The 23242-nt window shown below is 36.6% G+C and overlaps 1 protein-coding gene across 3 annotated transcripts in view; it reads left to right on the top strand.

The window, feature by feature from the left end:
- OCA2 (OCA2 melanosomal transmembrane protein) overlaps positions 1-23242 on the top strand; it is a 166967-nt gene that overhangs the window by 67107 nt on the left and 76618 nt on the right. For all 3 annotated transcript variants that reach the window (XM_069006263.1, XM_069006283.1, XM_069006273.1), the window contains 4 exons: positions 2920-3052; positions 14129-14276; positions 15693-15750; positions 17146-17254. In XM_069006263.1, coding sequence (XP_068862364.1) covers positions 2920-3052; positions 14129-14276; positions 15693-15750; positions 17146-17254 — 448 coding nt within the window. The remainder of the gene's footprint in view (positions 1-2919; positions 3053-14128; positions 14277-15692; positions 15751-17145; positions 17255-23242) is intronic.

Below are 23242 nucleotides of genomic sequence, written 5' to 3'. Positions count from 1 at the left end.
CCTTTCAACTATGAGTCAGACGTGAGACCTCCTTACCCTCAGCATTTTAGTTTGCCTTCTAGGTTGAGGTGATTTTCTTCATCGAGAAATTAGTTTTGTGGGTTTCAAGTGACATATTTCTTGTGCTGTATTTTTTGAGAAGCTTCTGCATTGTGGCATTTCAGGAACCCAACAGATTTTTTCCTCTGAAATTGGTGTGATAATAAAAATGTAAAGGCAAATGAATTTTTTTATCTGTGTTTATTTGCAATAAGCTACTTCCTTAAATTCAAGATGCTTTAATGTGTGATGAAGACATTACATATTTAAACTTGAGAGTTACCAAGAATTCTTTGAGTTGCTATTTATCTTTTTTACTTTATTTTACTTATTGCTTTAGCATTTATCTTTATTTCTGAGTATTCCTGCAGAGAATTTCTGCCATCATAGTTGGCCTGGTAGTTGGCATCCTTCTTCTTGATGTGGGCATGATGTGATTGCTGCCAGCCTAAAAAAGCTTCATCTCCACTGCTTTGTTGTAAGACTGGTCTGAGTGCAAAAGTAATTTTCCTCGTTCTGGTAGTTCTGTATTGAGTATATTCTGTCCACTCCTAACTACTTTGTTGCTCTTCAACCACCTGTTTCACAGTCATTTTTCTTTCAGAAGATAATTCTTTTTTCCAGTCAGATTTAGGCATTTTTATTTTGGCTGGTTTAGCTTCAGTGTTTCTACAGCCTAATTAATTTTGGCTTCTCTTTGTGCCATTTTAGAGACTGCACAAAACTGAATAATGATTTTGCATACTTCCTGACCTGTTTAATGGCACATTGTCATAGTTGAGAATTTCTGAACTAAAGCCAGTTCACCTTTCAAGGTTTTAAGGTTCTCATTTTTTGGCCAAAATTTTATGATCTTTCTTTTTGCCTATAATCTTAGAGGCAACCCATATATAAATTAGATTTATTTTCAATTTATTGTCAATGGTTGCAATTAAGGAAATAAACATGGGAGATACAGACTTTATGTACTTTGGAGACAGGTCTTACAAACACTGAGCCTTTTCAAGATTTCTTTTTTTATTCCTTGTTATTTGTAAATTTCCTAGAGTTATGAATACTGTTTTCATCCCTTATAGAAAGGTCTCCTGTAGCTTTGAATCTTAACTTGATGCCCAGAGATCAATCTTTATAAAAACTGATTTGTAAAGTCTTTCTTACAGAGATGTCAGACACCCGAGTGGCTGACCTATTGTGTAGGCAAGCTGAATGAAGGTACATAATTTTTCTTTGTGGTGTCACTTTTTTCTGTCCAATTCTTAAAATAATCTCATTCCAATTCCTGAAGAGTCTCCCTTCTGCTTTCATAAAAACAATGGCTGTAGCTGAGTTACAGCAAAAGGCCAGTGAATGAACAGATATAGTTTCACCTTTCAGTATCTGGAGAGCAGAAAAGTCAAGGAATCTACTATTAAATAGCAAGTAGGGATGACTTTACCTCACAAAGCTTAAACCTGTATTTTAATAGGATCAAATTCTAATCCTAGGTCTGCATATTTATGGTTTGAGATTTATCTGACTGTCTGCAAGCTATGGATTTTTTTTTGCCAAAGAGCACCGATCTTTATCTGGCTATGCAAGTTCTTTATGACTGTCATCAGTTTCTTGTCTCGTGTGCCTTTTTATTATGCCCTGTGGTGCAGTAGAGAAACTTCTTCCTTTTTTTGAACCAGAGACATTTCAACTAGGAAATTTCCACATAAATCCTTTTAGTATTTGACAATATAGAAGAACACATTTAAAGCAATAAGTTCCCAATAGTCTTAACACACTGGAGGTAGTATCAGCTGTTGTTGCAAGGGAAGCTGGTTTTGATATGCATTGGAATTACAGAAGGATCTATAGGAAACTCATAGTTAAAAAGCAGGGGACAATAGAGACACAGAGGTGTGTTACAGGGAGATCAACTAAATTTCTAGAGTCTCAGTGGGTGCTCTGAAAATTCAAGTGGGACAACCTGGGCTGTCCAGGGCTTGAGTCATGCTTTATTCCAAGCGTCACAGATCTGCTCTTCTTGGATCACCAGTTCAGACAACCTCTGTTTTTTGAATATAAGACAGTTCCTTACTACCAGAGTACTTGGATGTAATCCTCCTTGGGGTTTCATGGATAACTTCTGTTGGAGAGGCGAGTCATGGCTGCTTCGGAAAAGCCCAGCCCAAAGGCTAACCCTGATCCACTACAATGTGTGCAATATGGAACAATGGAATAAGTCAATTTAAAGGGACCCTAGAGGTCATCTAGCCCAATGTCCTACTCACAGCATGGCCAGCTTCAAAGTTTTAGGGCAAGTTGTCACTATTCATTCTTATTGCTTGAGAACAGCAGCCTTTTAATGTGTTCTGCTTAACCTTTTTGAGAACCCCTTCATTAAAGGGTTTCATTGTGCAAAATATAAAGAAATGTGTTCATTTGTTAACCAGAAAGAAGAATAAACATAATATTGATGTATAATACTTTTATTGTAGAGAAATCATTCAGATAGAATTATTGTAAACATTTGAGTTGTCACCAGGTTAAAACAAAAGCTCATCATTGAAATTTGACTATTTCTGAGACTTAAACGGATTTGAAATGAATTTACAGTGATTTAAGTGAGAAGTAAAAGTTAATGATTCAGTTTGGGTTTTTTTTTTACTATACAGTTCAGGAACACTATGTGTGTTTCAGAGTAACTTGTAATGCAATGTTTTAGTTCCTTGAATTAAATTGTAATGTGACTTGTCTCCTTGAAACACATGAAATACAGCAGATACTGTACTTGGAACTTACCATCTTGCTTTATATTTATTATTGATTGTTAATGTACATAAAGCTGTTTTCCCTGTAGCTAATATAGAAAAAGAAGTGATTTTTAATTTAGGTTTTTGTTTTTGTTTTCAGGGATTGGATTTTGCAGCCTTCACAGGACATATGTTTTTGGGTATCTGCCTTGTTGTTCTGGTCTCCTTTCCTTTTCTCAGACTTCTTTACTGGAACAAAAAATTGTACAATAAGGAGCCAAGTGAAATTGTTGGTAAGTGTGAGCGTGAAAAAAAAGTTATAATTGTTACACTGAATATGTGCTAAATAGAAACTGAGTACTGCTTACTACAATGCTGTCTTCAGATGGAAGTGCCTACCCTCCTTCACTCTCTGAACATTAATTTTTCAACTAATAATTCAGATTTTATTTTTAGTTGTGATATTTTCTGATTTTTAGAAGTGGATGTTTTTCTGATTCTAAGATTGAGGTTTTGACAGGAATTATTAAATATCTTACAAAATTTGCAGGAATATTTTGCATCATTTATTACAGCCATAGGCATGAGTACAAGGACATCCTGGGTTGCAACATCTGCTCAAGGTGCTTAGTTCACAACCTAGATTTATAAATATTCCAGGTTTTCCTTATGAAAAACATAGTGCACTGATGCCTTCTCTCACTGCTGGTTTTCTTCCATTGAATTTTTCAGCAATCTTTTACTGGTCTGCAGTCAGTGAAAGACATTTCATCAAAGTGGAACTTTTCAAGTCCTTTCCGGCTTGCCTCTGTGGCTCTTCCTACCCTAAATTTCCCTGGTGCATAATTTCTACAATTCAGTAGAACTAAATCTATGTCTTTTCATGGTGCCTCAATAGTCTCTAGAAGTCTTGTTAAAGCTGTTTCAATGACTGTCGACTGTGTCAGTCCCTTTTTTGTCTTCATGCTTTTATGTTTTTCTCTTCAGTCATTTTGAAGTTTTTATCATTGTTCTAGGGCTTCTCTTTCAGTGATGAAATTTAATATTAACCCCCAAATGTTCACATTTCTTTACGAGGTAACAAATATTTCACTAAGTATAATTTCTAGCAAGCTTTGTACAAAGACAGTTGAGTATAATTGTTTCTTCTCTGAGACTGGTGCTTGTTCCACTTTTGGCTGCAGAAGAATTAAGATCCAGGCTTCCACTGACCACGCAACACACGTTTTAATGTGCTGTACCATACCTCTGAACCTCTGTGTGTGGCATCTGTTTATCATGGGGAGGACAACTTTTGATACGGTTGGTATATCTTGGCTTCATCTGTAACCTGTGGAGAAAGATAAGTGCTTTTAAGGAATAATGGAGCTGTCTGTGCTAGAAGAGATATATTGCAGCCCTCAAAAGTTAATTTTCTCTTATAAGGAGAGTCCAAGGTGACTAACTGTGGCAGAGACCTTCCTGGTAGGTACCTCATTTAGGCAAAAGGAGTAGTACTTTTAATTCCTTGCCTTGTTCCAGGGAAAATTTGCTTTAGGATTAGAGTTTTATTAAAAGGCAGAAGTGTCAGTCCTCTCCTCAGCAGATTATTCCATGTGTCTCCAATCCCATTTGATAGAAAGGTCAGAGAAGAGAGTTCCCTGCTTAGGAAGGTGTTCTGAAAACTTTTGGTTTTGACTTCAGTGTCTATTCAGCACAAGGTCCACTCATCTTACCTGTTTGCATCTCTAAAGGCCAAAATATTTCCCAGAATTTAGATCAAAAATATTTTTGAGGTGTACTAGATATTACACTAGTTAACTGTTTCTAAGACACTTAAGAAGAGTTTTCCTTTCTCCTATATGTCTGTTTGGTATGAGGTAGCCATTTTCATCTTAAAACAGCTGAGGCTTTCTGCACCCTTAGAGGTCTTCTCCAGAGAGCAAGAGAAATAAAGAAATTAACTCAGACCCTAACATGCCTAGATTCTTTCCCTGTGACCCTACAAAGTAAGGTTTTTCAAAAAGCCATCACTGTAAGCAATATTGATCCTGACATAGGAGCATTATTTTATAAAGGTATATTTTACAACATAGAATTGCTACTTTTTTCTTTTGGCTATAAACTTTTAAAGCATATATTTTGGATTTTTAAGAAATAAAGTATGTACGAAAATTTTTAAAATTAATTTGAATAGTACAGTTTATTCACTGACATAGAATTTTTTTCCAGTGAAACACTGTATTAGTGAAACACTGGCTAGCTTATTTCCCTCAGTTAATTTCTTGGTCATCTTTGTTACTTGCACCTTAGTCTGTTCACATATAGCAGTCTCCTAATCAGTATACCATGTGTTCTTGTAATCAGCTGCTTTCCATTGCTGCAAACCTAATCAGGAGCTGTTCAATTAGAGCAACTGCTGAAGAGCCACTCTTTCTATTGAAAATTCATGTGACAGGGGAAGAGAAAGAAAGAGACCAACACAGCTCCATTAGGAGATAGCTGTCATGGTTTGGATTTGCAGAATGGCCTCCAAGGTGCTTCCAGGAGTCCTTTAATCTCAGGTTACAATGGTTCCATGATAATTTCAAATGGCTTGTTTGAAGCAGCTGTTTTAATCAACTAAATACTAGTCTTTCCTCACCTTGCCCTCAATTAGCAATTAAATAAGTTATGTGAGATTTAATTGGTATATTATTCTCCCCAGATTTTTTGTCTCTCTTCACTACATGCTTTAAGCTTTTTTTTCTGCTGATTTAGAGTACACAGATTTTTAAAATGGATTAGCATGAATTTTAAAACCAGAAAATGCTCTTATTATGAAGATACATTTTTATCTATGTTACCAGTGCCTTTAATCTGTTGGCTTTCAGACTGAGCTGCAGCACCTCTGCAGCAATAAAAATACCTGTTCTTTCCCCAGGCACCACTATCTACCTGCATTGGCTTTAAGCAGGGCAGCTAACAAAAGAAAAAAGACTCTGAAGAACTCATCCATGAGAGAGAAAATCTAATGTTTTTTTAAGAATGAAGGGATTTTTGAGGACTTTTTTTGAGCATGTCTTTCAGCTGTTAAACCTGCTCCTTGTTATGTGTGACACAGCAAAAGATGCCAGGGCTAGAAGAGTAAGTTGAGAAGGTTTAAAAAGTATGTATGTATCTACATTTTCACAAAAGAATATGTAAAGGAAATAATATCTGAGTGTAAAAGGAATTAAATTTACTGTTTCAACTCCCCCTCTGAAAACCTGAAACCAAAGTTCTTTCTTCCTTTAAGGGTTAAAAATACATTATTTAGTCCCTGGAAAGCATAACAATACACTGTTAAGTTTCAGCTATTAAGCTGTGGAGATGTGGACCTCAGGGTTTGGCAAGGTTGCTATCCTCAGGAGAGTGGGTGGTACATGGTCTGGTGACAAGTATTATTATTGCCATTTTTGCAAGAGAGGAAGAGCTTTTTCCTAGCACAACTTCTTTGGCACCAGCTCCCCATTTCTCCTTTGTTGCTTGGCCCTTTTTTCCAATTTTTTTCACTGGCTGAGAGATCCACCCTTTAAGCAGGAGTGGTAATAGCAGGAGAGGGGGAAGCACGTTATTCCCTCTGGTGTAACTCGCTGTCTGCAGCAGCTGGGTAAATACTGATGGTAGTATGAGAGTCAGCATGTAAAGCTGACAACAGAAGGAATTTTCTAATTAATCATAGTCATATGTAAAGTGCTTAATGTATGAAAAACACAGTGCTGTTTCCCACAATGGGAAATGTGGTAACCAGATGAGAGAGCAAATCTGTTTCTTTCTTCCACGTGTAGCTCTACAGATGTTTTCAAGGAGAAAAAAAGGGAGAGGAGGAGGGGAAAAACTACTGTGATGGCCTGCAAGAAAACTCCAGTACTGCATCAGGCAGTTTGAAATGCAATAAGCCCACATAAAATAATAATAATGTCTAGGGCCACAAGGACACTGCAGGGACACTGAAGGACAGAGGGCACCCCGGATAAGGGGTAATGTAGCATCAGTATGTGTGCTGCTTGGGGTCAAAGAACAGTCCTTAGGCCTATTTCAGCTAGTAACATATTTGTAACTTCAAGAACCATTTCTTGCTGGAATCAGTGACGTAGCTGAATTAAGTAAATTGACAAATCTCTGTCCTGAGGTGCATCTGTACCTATGTAGGTACTTTATTAAAGCCAGTAAATCATTATTGGTATTTCATGTTATGTTGGAAGTAGTGGCCTGTCCTCACTTGGAAGTTGGTTCAAGAGAAGAAAGTAGCAAGCAGATTATGAAGACGGTAATGTCTAAAGAAAGGCATATTTCAAGATGTTTTCAAGAATTCAACTCTAAACTAAATCTGGGGGGAAGTTCTGCAATAAGCGCTGCACTCTACTGTCCTCACGTAAGATGATAATTTCATCAGAATTCATGGGGAATGTTTTCAAATCTTGAAGAACAGTGTGGACAGTAAAATGTGGGGGTTTTGTGTGTTCTCTTTTTCTCTTTTCTCTGCAATCCAGCTGTATATATTAACACTGAATAGTGAATAGTTAACATTTTAACTCTCCTACTGTGGATGTTAGCATGCTGAACTAAAAGGTGCAGCTTTCATATGAATGCTCTTGGAATCTAAGACAATACCTTTTGGGTACATATTTTGTCTTTTATTTGTAAAAACTGTAAGACTTTCGGTCTCAAACAAACTAGGTAGTCTTGATGTCCCTTCAGACACTGTGTTTGCTCCTTTTTGGATAATATATCAGGATCCACCAGGGCCATGGCTTTATGTTTAAATATGCAAATCAAAAACTGTCTTTTATTATTGCACCTTCAATAGCTCTCCTGATGAGAGCTGTAGTTATTTAATTGCCACAGATTAAAGATTTATATATTTAAAATATTTTAGATAATTTCATGCTTTAATTCCTGTATATATCCTTTGAACTGCTTTAGAGTTGATAGAGTGTTCCCCTTGGAAAGAGAAAAAACATTGAACTGCCTCTTCTTGTCTTCAGATGATAAAAATAGTATTCTGATATTGCAAAACAAGGAGAATATGACAATCTCATATTACTTGCTTAGTGCATTGATAATGTAGCCATCACAAGAAGGCAGCTGTAATATTACTTTACTTGTCTTATGCAGAAAGAAGGTATAATATAGTGTCATTCTGAATCAATAGAGCAGCACTTGACAATTTATTATACACATTTGTCATGGAAGGAATGAGTACAGAAAAATCACTGATGGGAGGTAAAAACTTAGGTAATGCTAGCTCCTGTTTCTTTTCCAGCATTTGTGCCCCTCTGTTTTTGTATACAGACCTCAGTTGTGGAAGGATTGCACAGGTATACAGTGGTTGGCAAGACATGGCCTTTTCTTTAACAGTGTTGTTTCAGTGAAGTTGTGACAAAGTTTTTCACTTTACTTTGATGGCTCTGAAGTTCATAAGATCTTCCTTTTAAGACAGAGCTTAAAAGAACTATTTAGTTCTATGTAACACATTACCTGTGTTTATTTGCTGCAGAAAGCTTTCACTGTGATGGTGTTTCAAATACAAGTGTAAAGTTGACAGGTTTTTAATTGTTCTGCCATTTTCATTTATCAAAGTGTGTTCAATGTATTAGTCACCATTTTTACTTCTAAAACCATTGATAAATGTTATGGTGAGTCTGAAGTATGCTTCATTATTTTGCTCTTCATTTTGTCCTGTTAAAAGCATTAGAAGAGGCATTGTCCTTTGAAATATTCCAAAAGACAGTTGTCCTCTTGAGGGTGTATCTTTTCATGGTTCTTTTTTCCTTATCCTTGGGAATACCATCTCTAAGTGGTGGCTTGCAGCACTTTTTCTGGTATTGAAAGGACTTCAGCAATAGTTATATATTGTGCAAAATGTGCTGTGCTTCAAATATATCTATTTGCTTTTGAGCAGAGTGTAGTGAATTTAAAAGTGGGTTTTTTTTAAGCAAGACTTGTAGTTTAATGAAAGACAGCAGCAAAATTGGTTTTCATTGGCAAGTCTGGCAGTCTGAATGAAAATTATTTGATAGTTTACTGGAATTATTTTTCTAGATTTCACACCTGAGAAAAATTTTCTGAAACAAACTAAAGTAGAATTTTAGATAAACACATGCTCAAAATACTTGAATTTTGACTTCCTTGTGCCATTCTCAGTGTACTAGAATGAAGTACTGTAAGCACATTAAGCAAGTGCTAATGAGCACACAGAGAATCTAAATACATTCAGCTTCCTGCTTTTAAACAATGGGGAATTGCAGTAGAGGAAACTGAGGGGCAAACCCACAAGCACTATAATACGTTTGTGGCTCTAAAGTCTGACTTACCCAGAAAAGAGAACAGAGCCCATGTCACCTGAGAGAGAGATATCCCACCTGTTGCTCAGGAACAAAACAATTGAAGAGTAATGTGTATCTTTCTCAACCATCCTGAAACGTTATGAGAAATCTAACCCTCCTATCCACAGGTAATCTAATACCTGTGGATTACACCTTTTGAGTCCTATGTGACCATCATACACATACTAAATTGACTATTCCCTTATAAAACTAGGGTTAGGCTTGTAATGTTCTAGATTCTTTCCTGGGCCTGCTGCAGCCTGCTCTAGCTTGCTGGGAAGATGACTCATGGTGGGTAAATTTAGGTGTGTGACACCCTCTGAGCTCTGTGATTTTCTGCCTAGGCTCCAGCTGCTCTGCTGCAGGGATGAGGATGTCCTGTAATTCCTCTGTGATGGATGCAATCCCATGCTGGGTAACAGAGCTGGCATTAGGTGCCTTTATGACCAAAAGGGGCCTCGGGTGTCAGACTGAGTTGAAAAGCTTATATAAATTCTCTGTACTGCTTTATGCAGCATTGGCACATTTCTTGTGTTCCATTGCATGTATTTAGCTGAATAAGGCAAAACAAGTTTTGTTGTAGCTTTGAAGACTCTGCAATATTTATACCTATGATTACCTTTATCCACTATTGATCAACTGGACTATTCAAAGGAATAAAGATAAGAATATGTCGGGGGGTTTTGTTTGTTTGTTTGTTTTTGCTTGTTTGTTTTTCTAGATTTAGATCCTCATGGTTGTGTCCTGTTGGGGGGTGCTGCCTCTGGGAGAGAGGCGTGAGTGTTTGATCTGGAGTATCCCTCAAGGTGAATTTTTTCTACTCGTGGATTTCACCTTTTGGATTTAGCTTCTGCTCTTATAAAATGGAGATGACACCATCTAATAATGCTTAGAGGATTGGGTACATAATATCAGGATTTAATAATTATTAAAGGTTATAGATATTACTATTACTAGTTAAGCTAGAATTCATTACACTTAATTCCCTTTACAGTTAATATTTAAACAGAAATATTCTTATTCTGAGAATTTGGCTAAGAAAAAGAATTACTTTACTGAAAATAGTTAAGCTACAGTAGCATGTGGAGAAAAAAACTAAACAAATATTCAGACAAACGTGCTTTGAATGTTGTTAGATGCAGCCCAACAGTGCAAACTTGTGCTGCTTGCAAAAAGATAATTTACGTAGTTGGTGCACGTGCAAGTTAAAAATTGTCATTTAATGATAATTCTTGTCATCTCATCAAAGTCGGTCATGCTCTTCTGAGTATCTTCAATTAACAGAACTGGCCTTTTCAGATTCTGAGACTGGGAATTAATTACACTCAGTTTTTGAGGATGTCTTCTTTGGTATTGGCAGCTGGGTGGGAGGGAATGTGTGATTACTCAACTGAAAATCAATCTGACTCTTAAATCCCAGATTGCAGAAATAATAGGCAGTTTTCAAATAAAGAATATTTTCTAAAATGCAGAAAATTTTTCTAAACTGCCACAATCCGGGTCAGCAGCTGAAATTTTGTTAAACTCAGTGGGTCCAGGATGTAATACTTGTGGTCTCCATGGCAAATATGATCAATGACAAAATCAGAACAGATTAGCAGTGTAGGGTTTACATGTTTGAGGATCCTTTACTTGATCCTATAACTAAGATAAAAATTAATAATTTCTTGTTGGAAATGGAGTTTTTTCTATTTTCTTGTTGGAAATAATAGTGCTAGTTATATTGCTGTTGTGCCTCATGGGCCGTATGTGGATGTATGACATTCAAAAAAATTTTAGTATCATAATGAGCTAAATTCTCTGACTGAGTTGCATCTCTTTTGTCTTCTTGTGCTCCAGATCACTGCATATGAAACTTAGCTTTCCTTCTATCACTTTGGCTACTGGTACTATGGTTGCAGTCAAATGTTAATTTAGCTGCTTTAATGAGAAACTGCCATGCTACAGACTCACCATGTCAGTTACTAGCAATAGACCTGACAGTGGTTACATTGGATAGAAGGCTCATCCACATAGAGCTAACCCTGCAAAAACCCTGCGGATTGGGTTGGACAAGTGAGTGGAGAGAGCTCACTCTGGTGAAACATAACCCTTAGATCTCATCTGAGGAGGGGACAGAAGCTTATGGACACAGAGAAAGAGAGTGTGAAACTATCCTGTGATTCTATTCAGAGGCAGCCAAATGCTGCCCTTGTGCTCTCTTGGCCATAATTTCAAAGTGATTGCTAAGACTCTGCAGTCACATTATGGCCTTGTCCATGTGTAACACAGCATGTCATAAAATATCAGATGTTCTCAAACTCTGGGGGTTGCTGCCTCAGTGGTTTTGCAGGTATGAAACTGGAGGAGTATAGTAAGGCCTGAAGGACTTTGGCTGTGTTAATTGTTGCTGACTTTAAGGTTCTGCATTATTTTTCCTTTAAAAAAAAGCCCTACTGCTAATAAATATGTATCACCTGATGCTGTGATGGGCTATTAGCAATAAGAGTGTGCATGAAAGAGAAATACTAGAAACATTCTGTGGGATGACCTAGAAAACATCTTCACAAATCATTACTGCAACAGGAGTTGTGGTATAAAATATGTATCAACTGTTCTGATTTTCCAAGTACAGTTTGCTCTGAAGTAAACTCCACAGAAGGTCAGATGTTCACATCCTTGGGATGTTTAGAAAACTAATGACTGAAAAATCAGGCATGCACTTGCTGTACATAAAGGCATGATCAAAGCCATGTGAAGACACGCATATTTTTTTTAATGTACATCACAAAGCATTGGCCCAACTTTGCTCAACCTGGAGATGAGCCCCAGGGCATTTCAGATGTGGAATAGGAATTTGCAACACAAGTCATGCTGCTTTCTGTTCTGTTGATTTGTTTGTGGCACAGATGATAGCTGCCTCTTCCTGAAGGAGAAAATATAGAGATTCTCTGTATGAAAATAACTGTGGAGTACTTGCATCTCATTTAGTTGGTGAATGATTCAACTTCCCTCTATCAGCTAAACCCTTGGTGAAATTTCATTTGGAAAGGATGGGGAGAAATGCTATGGCAGGATGAACAGATGTCATCAGAAAAGTTGTTGCAGAAAAGACAAACTATAGGGAAGTAGAACAGCAAACTGGATGCTCATCCTTCATGAGCGTTTGCCAGAGAAAAAAACAAAACCACACTCTTTCCCTTGGACTGATGACAGCTTCAAAGCTGCAGTCCAATTAACTAAAAAATCACATAAGAATGCAGTACAGAAAGGATTTTTTTTCCTCTGTGAATGGAAAATTATTGCTGTTATATCTGTGTGTCACAAATGTTGATACAAAAATAAATGATGGCCAGAAGTCATATGGATCCTTTGAGAAGCAAGACCTATCCATATTGTAATGTAACTTTGTGCCAGATCATGCTCCTGGCAAGCACCACCGAATATATTACAAAGGAAAGTGGTAGATTTGGCATATTTTTGGTATTTGTGGTTTGGGTATGAATCCCCTTCTTGGAAGAAAAGCTTTAGCCGAGTACTAGTTGTTTATATAGTTGTTTATAGTTGTCATATCCAGAATGGGTACTGGGCTTTTGATAGTGTGAATTTATATTTCTGGACTTAACACTGTAAAATTTAGGCAAGCATTACCACTTTGACAGATGTGTGCAGATCTATAGAACAAACCATACAAAATGTATGTCAACTGCTGTTCAAATCCCTTTCTTCTGTGTCAACCATGCAGACTCTGGACACACTTTTGCTTTTAAAGGTTTGAGCTTTGTCGAGTCTAATTCCTTCTCATGGTCAGTCTTTAGAAGATTCACTCTTGTGTTATCATTATGAATACTTAGTTGCAAAGGAAAGTGGGGAATTAAACATGTTTAGTACTCTGATAGCAGATATCATCACCCTCTAGAGAGTTGCAGCATAAAATGTTAACATCACTGCCTACATCAAAATGTGTTTAAATTTTTCTTATGTAGCAAATAATTTTTAAAATAAATAATTCTTATAGCTTGTTTACATGATATAAAGAGTTCCACATTCATTTTCAGAACAAGAGCAATTTGCTGATTGAACAGGGATCTTAAGATATAAGCCCTTGAATTCTTGACGTATTGTCTTCAATGACATGAAATTTGAGTGGAACAGAAAAGAAGGGTGAGGAAACATCCCGTTGCTTCAACGGGGAACAGTTGCACAAACAGTTTCTGAATGAATATTCTGATTTTATTTCTTTAGCAATTTCCTGTAAAATTCAAAGGGTTTTTTTGGCATGCCCAGTTTAACATCCTTCTTGAATAGGAACATGTGGTTTTTGGTCATTCTCCAAGGCCTCAACACTAGAGGGAAAAAATAATCAAAAAGGATTGAAATTTCTGACAAGATTCTAGAGTCTGATTTCAAAGTGTTAATCAGTCTGTCTGAACTTCCACAGGACCAGGTATCATCCAGGTCAGCATCAAAGTGATGGTCACTGTGTTTACACATATTTTCAGTGCCTGAGAGTTAAATCCTCTTAGGAAACCTTTAAAATACTATTAAACATTATTCCATAAGACAGTGCCAAATTTCACTTTTGCCTTAAATAGATAAGATTGCTTGTACGAACATAGAGTGAATGGAAAAATGCTGTCTATTCTGAATACCATGAAGGAACATGTGCTGTAATTCCTAACTGCACAGGGAACTAGTATCTGTTAGCAGTATAGTAATGTATACTGACAGTTAATTTTCTGTTGAAAAATGAATGTGCTACAATTTTAGCCCTAAAGCTTGTTGAAGACCTTTGCAAGTATTTGAAGACAACACTTCTTTTTCTTTGAAAAAGGGCTTTGTGGTTTATTTATTAAAAATTTTGAAAAATTCCTATTTCTTTTTCCTTCACTTCAGCTCTGCAAAAGGAATGACAAAAGCAGCGTCCTAAGTGGAAATTTGTTGGGAAACCATCCCAATAATTTTAACAGCTTTGAGTCCAGAGTACATTGCACATATTTTAATCATCTCTGGTTTCATACACATTGGACCTCACATTGAAGCAATTTTGCTTCTTTTCAGAGCTGAAACATGAGATCTATGTTTGGAGGCTGACAGCTCAGCGCATTAACCCAGCCAGCAGAGAGGAGACTGCTGTGAAATGCCTCTTGATGCAGAAGGTGCTGACTCTGGAGATGCTCCTGAGGAAGAAGCTGAGGACGTTTCACAGGTAAGCAAGGCCCAATGTCTCCCACCTCCCCTTTCAGGTATCTTCACTGGGACAAGACCTGCATTCCTAGCTCTGTCTTGATCAGGTGGATGTTGGGGCAGATATGAAAAGTCACTCTCAGCCTCAGTAAAACACAAAGTATTTTAGGAGAAAACTGATGTGTAAAGCCTGGAAAATATATTTATCAATATGACCCAAAATTAAAGGCCTAGGAATTTCAGGCAGATTTTGGTTTAAAAAGATCACAAATCTATCACTACACTTTTCCTTACAGTTGTGGCTTCAGCACAGTAAGACACTGTAGTTTCTTTTTTTTTAACTGAAAAATTCAAATTGTCGTCAGTGAATGGGTGAGTTTGAAAAACATTTCACCAGTGAGTTGCATGTTTTACAATTATTTCATAATCAAAATTTCAATGTGAACCAGAGTGCAGACCTATTTTATATATAAGAAGTTTACATAAACTACGACTAAAAGAATAATAACCTTGTTTAGTTTAGATTCTGGCAAAACCAGATGTTATGCCATGGAATCTGATGACTGAGAATAGCATTATAAATATTTTGAATGTTAACTGACTAAAGTGAAACTGGAATAATTAATTTGAATTAATAACATTGTTAAAGAATTTGAGCAAGAAAATGTAAATATGATTTCTTAAACTATTCCAGTAATAATATGTTTACATAATTTTTGCTGATATTGTGTATTTTGAATTGAGTGATGGTGCTAATAATTCAAGAGAAATAAGGCTGTTAAAATTGCCTCCTTTTCAAAAGATTTTAAGAGATTATTAGACTTTACGATACTCTAAAGAAGATCCGTCTAAAGTACAAATAAAAATTGTATATTTAATCTTGAAAATCAGGATTCCTCCATTACAGCACATTTACAGCAATGTAAAATTCCACTAGCATTAACAACAGTGCTCCTGAACTGCAAAGCCCAAGGCTTTTTGCTGGAGGGCTGACTGCGCCGATAACACGGTGGTGTTACTCAGATCTTATGAACTTCATTATAAAATGCAAATTTGAAACATATGTGTTCTGACTTGCTGATGTTAGCACACAACCCTTTTTTTATCACAGCAGGCCACACACATCAGCTCCTGAAACTATTAAGGGAACTACATATTGCAGATAGCCATATTCTATACTGAGGTCTGTACCCTGGAGCCTGTGGCTTTCCTCATGAGCAGAAGGGTTTCTGTATTAGTGGAGCCCATTACAAAAGCGGAGTCTTAAGTGAATGCTCATGGGAATTTTGCTGCTGGATGTAAGAAGACCATAACTCCTTTGTGGTATGAGTTACTCCACATGGGGAAAGAAGGGATGTATATGTGATGAGAGGAATTAATTCCAACAATCAGAGCTCTGATTTCACTCTGGAAAAAAGTAGGTGTCATTTTCTTTCAGACAAATTTCACAAGAAGATAAAAACTGGGAAACAAATATCCAGGAACTCCAGAAAAGAGTAAGTAGATGGCAGGTTTTTTCGGTATTCATGTAAATGAAGCTATGCCTTTATATAGAGATAGTGCTTTAAATCTAATGGAAATTTAATAACTCTCCTGATAGCAGAAAAGTTAGCAGCCAAGGTGGTTGGCTTCTTGGTCAGACAAGGTTACTGAACCACATGGTAAGGTTTTGTATTTTTGTTTCTTAGAAAACTATAACTTAAAGAATCAACTGATGATTCAGCAGTGTTTTCTTAGATTTTTAGTCCATAGCCAGAAAGGTTCAGGAGGTGTCAATAAGTTGTTTGTAGCCATGATGAATGATAATAGAGTACACTCTTCCTAATGTACCCAATTCTGATTCTAATTTAATGCACTTTGTGACATTATTGCTTTTATTATTCAAGTAGGGATAAACCACTTGATAAATCCTGTTCTCTTAGCTGTGCACATGTTAGTACTACCTAAGTCTTTATGCTGGAACCGAAAAGATGTAAACTCTGTAGTGGGATTAATGTCTCCTAAATTTAATTATCTAAGTGTCACAATCACTCTACCTCACTGCCATCACTAATGAATCAGGCCTGTGTCTGAGAGCTCAAGTCCTTGATTGGACTCCTTGGGGTGAAAGTCCTTGACTGGGAGAACCCTGTCCTAGGTGTCACACCAAACCAGAGCAAACCAACAGATTTTCTTTACACCTCTTTCAAGGCGTTGCATAAGAGACAAACTTTTTAAAGAATGGAGACTTGTGTTTTAGTAGAGCTTTAAACTATGTGAAACAAGAGACAAAGTTGGTCTGGGAGAAATTGATTCCCTGGGGTGGTAGTGAAAGCAGAGACACGATGGAAAGCACTGGATCTGAGGGTTGAGGGCACAAGGAGATTGGCACAGGGAAGCAGGAGCTGGGCACGGAGGTGTACAGACTCCATAGAGATGAAGGGCTTGGCATGACCATGAGAGTTGTACAGCAGGTGTGAAAGATTTGACTTCTAGGGTAGTTTATAGGTTTTCAAAGCACACCCGAAAAAAAAAGGGTCATTTTGTCCCAGATCACAAAACCACAGAGTGCTCAGAATGCCCTCTGTGGTTGGAGCTGCATTTCAACCCTACTTCTCCTCTGGCATGAAGTTGTGGAGGGGGCGACTGAATAAAGCTGGATGTATGCAGCAAGTGCTAGATACGTGTATCTCTTAAAGCTTGTTGGACCACATACTCATGGTTTTGTACAGGTATGCATAAGATGCACACCTATAAAAACTATTCTAATAGTTCTGTCTTTTATGTTGAAGAGGAATATACAATACAGTAACAACAGTTTGTGCTTCACACATGCTTTTCTGAACTCTATGCATAATACATAGCTTCTTGTTTAATACAATTATTAATTTTATTTTCCTGTCTGTCTCCAGCACAGAATAACAGACAAAATTCTTCTCATCAAATGTCTGACAGTGCTGGGATGTGTTATTCTTATGTTTTTTCTGAACTCATTTGTTCCAGGCATCTACCTAGATCTTGGTAAGTTTCCTAGTTTTGTTCTAAGTAAAACAAGCAACCTCCCTGAAAAAAACAGTCATATCTTTATGAGTCTGGATCTTTTCAGAAAGCTGTTTTTCATATGTCCCTATCCTCACAATTCTACCAGGTTAAGCAGCAATTTCTCTGGGAAAAGAAGAACAGGTTTTTAAAGTTCAGTCATGTCCCAGTTACCCCAGGAGGAATAAGAGAGAGTGCTCATGATTTCATTTTCTGGACTTTCCAATACTAATGAGCTGGCTAAACATTACAGAATGAGTCAATTTGACCTTGGCATCATTTGCACTGTTTGAGTGAATGACCAAGATGCATTAGAGAGATCAGAAAATAATCACTCAGTGGAAGAAAAAAGAAGCAGTTTGGCATTATTTCTTAAGTATAGAAAGCTCTTTGTATAATTTACAGTCTCCATTACTTTGTTACCATAATAATTCATTTCCCAAAATAAAAACTGGAGGACACTATATATGGGTGAAATGAAAGTAGCTGTATGCATACTTTCTATATATAGATGTATATGTAGATGTTTTTATACAGCTAGTTGTATATCTCTGTGAGGAAAAGCTCCACACATCCTGAAAACAGAATCAAATCAAATCTCACATTTAACTGAAAGACAGTCATAAAACCTACCTGTGCATTGACCAATAAAAAATGAAAACATTTTTATTGGCTGCTGAGCTCTTCAAGATTATGGAATTTCAGATACATGTTTTTTTCATGCAATCTGAATTTACACACTACTTAGTTCTATGTCAGTGGCTGAAAGATGGAGCAGTCTTGAAGAGGAATAGCTCATAATGAATAACTCAATAATCATATACACAGATATTACATTGACACATTTTTGCTGTGCAAAATATAGAGCCAGTTATAGCTCTACAGTGGTGATCAGTTGGTGAGCAAGACCTCCCATACCTGCTGCTGACAGACTATTTGCCATGGAAATGGGCAATTTCAGCCCATGAAGATTTTTGTCTGTTAAGAAGTTAAAAGGTATACTGACGTAGTATAACACCAAAAGTGCTATGTTCATAAGGTCTGGGAAAATGCAGAAGCTGAAAATATTTGAAGGCATTTGAAGTCATGGTGGCTGAGAACATAAGAAAGGCCTTCACACTGACAATTTACCCCCTTACTTTTCTGTCTCACATAAGTGACACTGAACCATGTAGGACTTCTTGAATTAAGCCCAACATCTTTAAAAGTTTGTGAAAAGCCAGACAGTCATGAAAGACTAAGCAGCACTTGATGTGTATGCTCCTGATACTTTTTCAAAATTGCAAAGGAGTTGGAGTCAATACTAGAAGAAACATAGTAACTATTGATAATTTGTTTTTGTCCTGTTTTATGCCAGTAAAATAAGGGAAAACAAATGGAGTGTTTGGCAGTGTAGGTTTCTGTTATCCAGTAGCTGAATAACAACCTTGAAAGTAAATAAGGGCTGTATGTGGCATACACCACATAATTTCTACTAAAAATTAATAGAACCCGTAAACTTCTACTAATAGGTTTACAGGTTCCATTAATTTACAGGTCCTCAGTTTTGTTTCCTGAATTCCACTATTTTGATGATAGCTGTCACTTATCATTATTGAAGTAGTGCTGCTGTGAGGCTCTATGGATTTTAGTCTTCCAAAGCATGGAAATGTATTTCCTAATATACACTACATCTTATACTCTGTTGGCTTGGGTAAATTTGTTCAGTATGGTTTTCTCATAAAAATGAAAGTAAATTGCAGTTCAGTGTTTAATTTTCTACCAGAATAATGGTTTATACAGAGGCTGAAGTGTTAGAAATCTAATAACTTTAAATTGCATTTGGTAGAGGGAATTAGAAAGATTTTAAAATTCTTTATCAGTCCCAAGCCCTGATACAATTTTTTCATTATGAACTTGGAATCATTAATATAATTTGAAGGTACTGACATTTTAATTTAAATAATAAAATTTGCATGCTTAGCTGCCTTTTAAAATGCAGAGCCCTTTCCTCTTCAGTTTTTTTTGTGCCTGTTCATTAATTTATTTAGTGTAATTCTATGAAATAGCTATGTTAATAAAAGATTAGTACTGATAAAAAAAGCAGATACTAAAACTGTAGGACTCCTACAGTACATTCATTTGGCCCCAGGAGATTTTATTTTATTTTATTTTATTTTATTTTATTTTATTTTATTTTATTTTATTTTATTTTATTTGTAAAGCATTGATAAAACATCTGAGAAAAGATGACAAAGGATGAAAGTAAAGCTCCTTTAAGGATTGTACCTGGCTCCTATTTTGACTTTAACTTTTAGGTGGGCTTTGAACTATGTTAATATGTCTGAAAAGATTTAGAAAGTAATATAAAGTAGCATTTTGTTGAAATTTTAAGCTAGATTTTTTAAAGGCAGGATGTTCAAACTGACTGGGTCAGAAAAAATACCAAAATCAATTTACAGCTTAATTCCTTCTACTTTTGTGCGGAAGGTGCTTTCTCTTTGGTTTGGTTTTAGTCAGTTCAATGAGTTTCGGAGCTGCTGTGAACTTTATGCAGTTCCTTCCAGTATCTGTGAAGAGGGATCCATTATCTCAGTGGCACTGCTTTTGTCTGCCCCTCTCAGTGCTTTCTGCATGCAGTGTAGGCAGCCTGCTCTTGCAGACTCCCTCACTCTTGCTCCCTTCCACCTCTGGACACCTCTTTCCCAGGGCCAGGCTCAGTAGTTTCTGAGACGGGGAATGCCTTCTCCTCCTTTGAAAGTTGCAACAAACTCTGTTGCTCTCATATGCAAGGAACAAGGTGAAAACCCAAGAGTAAAGAGATGAGATAGTTCCTGTTTCAGAGAGGAGATACTGCCTCAATTTTGGCTGCAGCTGCTGGAAGATGGGGTGGTATGCCAGGAGAAATACAATTGTGGTTTTGCCTTATTTGTATATTGATTCCTGCCTTATTGCCACCATTTTTCCTGTTGAAGACACCACTCTTGCACAGGTGAACCTACGGTGTTACCATCCATGGCTTTTCTCATGTTCCTTTTATTAATTATTTAAGCAAGGGGACAGGGGGAGATTTTTTTTGATTGACTGATGTCTTCTGTAATTAAGGACTGCCATTTTTTTACTTGAGGGAGCTGTCTTGGATTTTTTTTTTTTCACTTGTACAGAGGGGTTATGTCTTTATGCTACTGTCTGAGTCCATTCTGGTATTTTCGGTGCCATGGACACCTGTGGTCCTTCAGACATCAATGTTTAATCTAATTACCTTCATCTGCCCTCAAAATAATCTCTGGGGGTGTCACTAATCAGTGGAGGCCATCAACAGCTGTGATTCAGCCTGGTTTCATCTTAGGTATGATTAACCAAGGCAGTGTTAGTAACCCCCCAAATTTAGGAACTTATAAAAAAATAATGGTTTTATTCTTTCTACTAACTGACATCATCACTATGACCTTTCTGGGCAGTAGCACAAGTTGTATAAGCAGTATTCTGTGTCATTCCTGTCAAGCAAACCTCCCAGATCTAAATTTCCCTCATCATTTTTGCACTAAAGCTAAAATTCCTGAATATTTACCAAAAAAAGGTTATCTTGTTTGATGAGAATTCTTTCTTTCACAAAACTTTCTCTTGTGCTCTATATTTATGTGATTTAACTTCTGATTGTGGACTTAGTCTGCAAATTCTGCTGCAGCTACTTTTGAGGGTCTGAAGCTCTCTTTTTGCTGTGTATGATAACTAGGTGTATCTTGCATCATTGAAACACTTTAAAACTGTGAGTGAAATAGTGGAGAAGTAGGAAAATAACTGTTTTCATTTAATGTAAACTGACTTCTGTTTGTTTGGTAGATCATGTTGTGCAGACTTATTTTTATTTTCTTGGCAGTCCATTAAAGGAGAAATGTGTTCAGTTTCTGTAGGTAGGAAAGACTCTTGTATTGTCACTCCTTTGAATACCAGTTGCCATATTTATTGACTCATTTCCCTAATTTACAGATAAACTGTTGACATTCACATGAGAAACTAATTACCTTAATGGGAAAGGGCCTCAGTAGAACAGTCTCCTCCCTCAATTATGTCTACAGAGACTATTATGCAAATTATAGCAAAAATTTTGTCTCAGCTAGAGAGTGGAGTCTCAAATTCAGGGAAGTGAATGGGATTCAAAGTTTCTCCTCTTTACTTGCTCTTGATTTTCATCCTGTTTTTGATTTTCATATGTTTCAGTGGACATGTTCAATTTTCAGTTTACACTGTAATTTACATAGATGAAGCAATAATTATAATAGAGTTGAAACTGAGTGGCACTTATTGGGTAGCCTGCTTAGTGAGGAAGAGGGGGCTGCACAGTCCTAGAGAGCTTCACAAACTTGCTTACACTTGTTATTTCATCACAGAATGTGTGAAGGTTCATACCAATATTTACTTAAAAACAATGATGCCAGTTCTTCATTACTACAGCCTACTAAGATTTTAACAACTAACTTAATCCATTTATTTTCTGTAACATTTAAATTAGGAGCTCAATGCAGGAATGATTCTTGGCTGACAACTTTGAGACAGATCTGTAGGGTCAGTATGTGTGTGTGTAAAAGCTTGCACGAGTTGCAGTGCTGTAACCAATGGCAGAAACCTGTCACATAGGGATCTTTAACTAAATTATGTGATGATGTAAACTAAAAATCTCCAGTATTCCACAAGTGAAATAAATGTGTCATTTTGTTCTGAAGATGCATCCTAGGAAGCTGCTCAAGAAGAACTCTAATAAACTTCCCCCACTCCCTGCCCCAGCTTTTATGTGGGCCCTGGGACACACGATGTATGTGTATTTGAACTTGAGCTAAGAGGATTCTTTAGAATGGTGAAAGTGCTTTGAAACTTGAACCTTGCCCCCACAGCTCTGTGAGAAAGATCCTGCCTCACAGTGTGCAGCAGAATTCCTCAGATCCAAAAGATTTATATAACCTCATAGACAAGCACATGGCTGAGAAAGCTGTGGACAGATCCCAATAGCATGAGAGAGCTGATAATGTCAAAGGCTCTTAATTTTATACTTTAAAATTTTATTCTGGAACATTTTTCTCATCTCTTATCAGTGATAAATAGATTGAACTATGTTATGCCACTATTCTGTGTGATGGTGGAGTTGTATAAATATGACATTTGTTTACAAACAATAAAACTATATTTGGAGAAACATACAAAATTGACTTAAAAATTTAAATGTTTTCTCCATGGAGAGGAAGAAAAAAAGAAAGTGTTTATATATTCTCAGTGTTTAGTTTCAGGTTAATTTGTGCAGTAGTTAAGATGAATGGTTCATTATAGAGCTACTCAGTGTTACTGAGGAGCTGTTTTATGAAATACCTGACAAAAGCCATCGACCAGTTTAATAAGCTGATGTATAATTCTTTAATGCTCAAGAAAACAAAAAATCCTGGTGAGACAGACAGTTATTAAGATATAAAAACTGGTGAAGAAGCTAGATTTAAGAAAGCATAGGCCAGATGCCAAGAATGACACCAAGTTCAGCACATCTTATATTTTACTTCCTATGTCACTATATCATCATCATGAAAAGTGCACATTTGGTCTTTAATTTGTCACCTAAGCTAACATTTATCTAGAAATTAGCTAGGTCTAGGAAATGAATCAGTTTTAGCTGATGAAAGCCGGTAGGTATTGACTCCTTAGTAATGGCTCAAATGATACTTTATTGTCAATTGCATTTAGAGCTGTCACAATGACTTTTCTTTTCTTTGTCTCTACTTTTTTCCCATTTGAATTTAAATATTATTTCATTATTTTGGAAAGCTTTCTAACATGACTGGATAAACTAGGCAACCAGATACAAAGCTTGGGTAGCAACATTTGTGGACCGTTTTTGTAGAGCTAAAGCTGCCATCCTGAATAATCCCTAATTGCCTGGAAACTCCTTCACATATTTCAGTAAAGTAAAGGGCTTTGGCCTCCAAAACATTTGGATTATGGGTGCTT

Source organism: Aphelocoma coerulescens, chromosome 1, assembly GCF_041296385.1.
Source record: "Aphelocoma coerulescens isolate FSJ_1873_10779 chromosome 1, UR_Acoe_1.0, whole genome shotgun sequence".
Classification (NCBI taxonomy): Eukaryota; Metazoa; Chordata; class Aves; order Passeriformes; family Corvidae; genus Aphelocoma; species Aphelocoma coerulescens.
The sequence above is the reverse complement of the archived record's forward strand: the minus strand, read 5'-3'. Positions and strand labels throughout refer to the sequence as shown.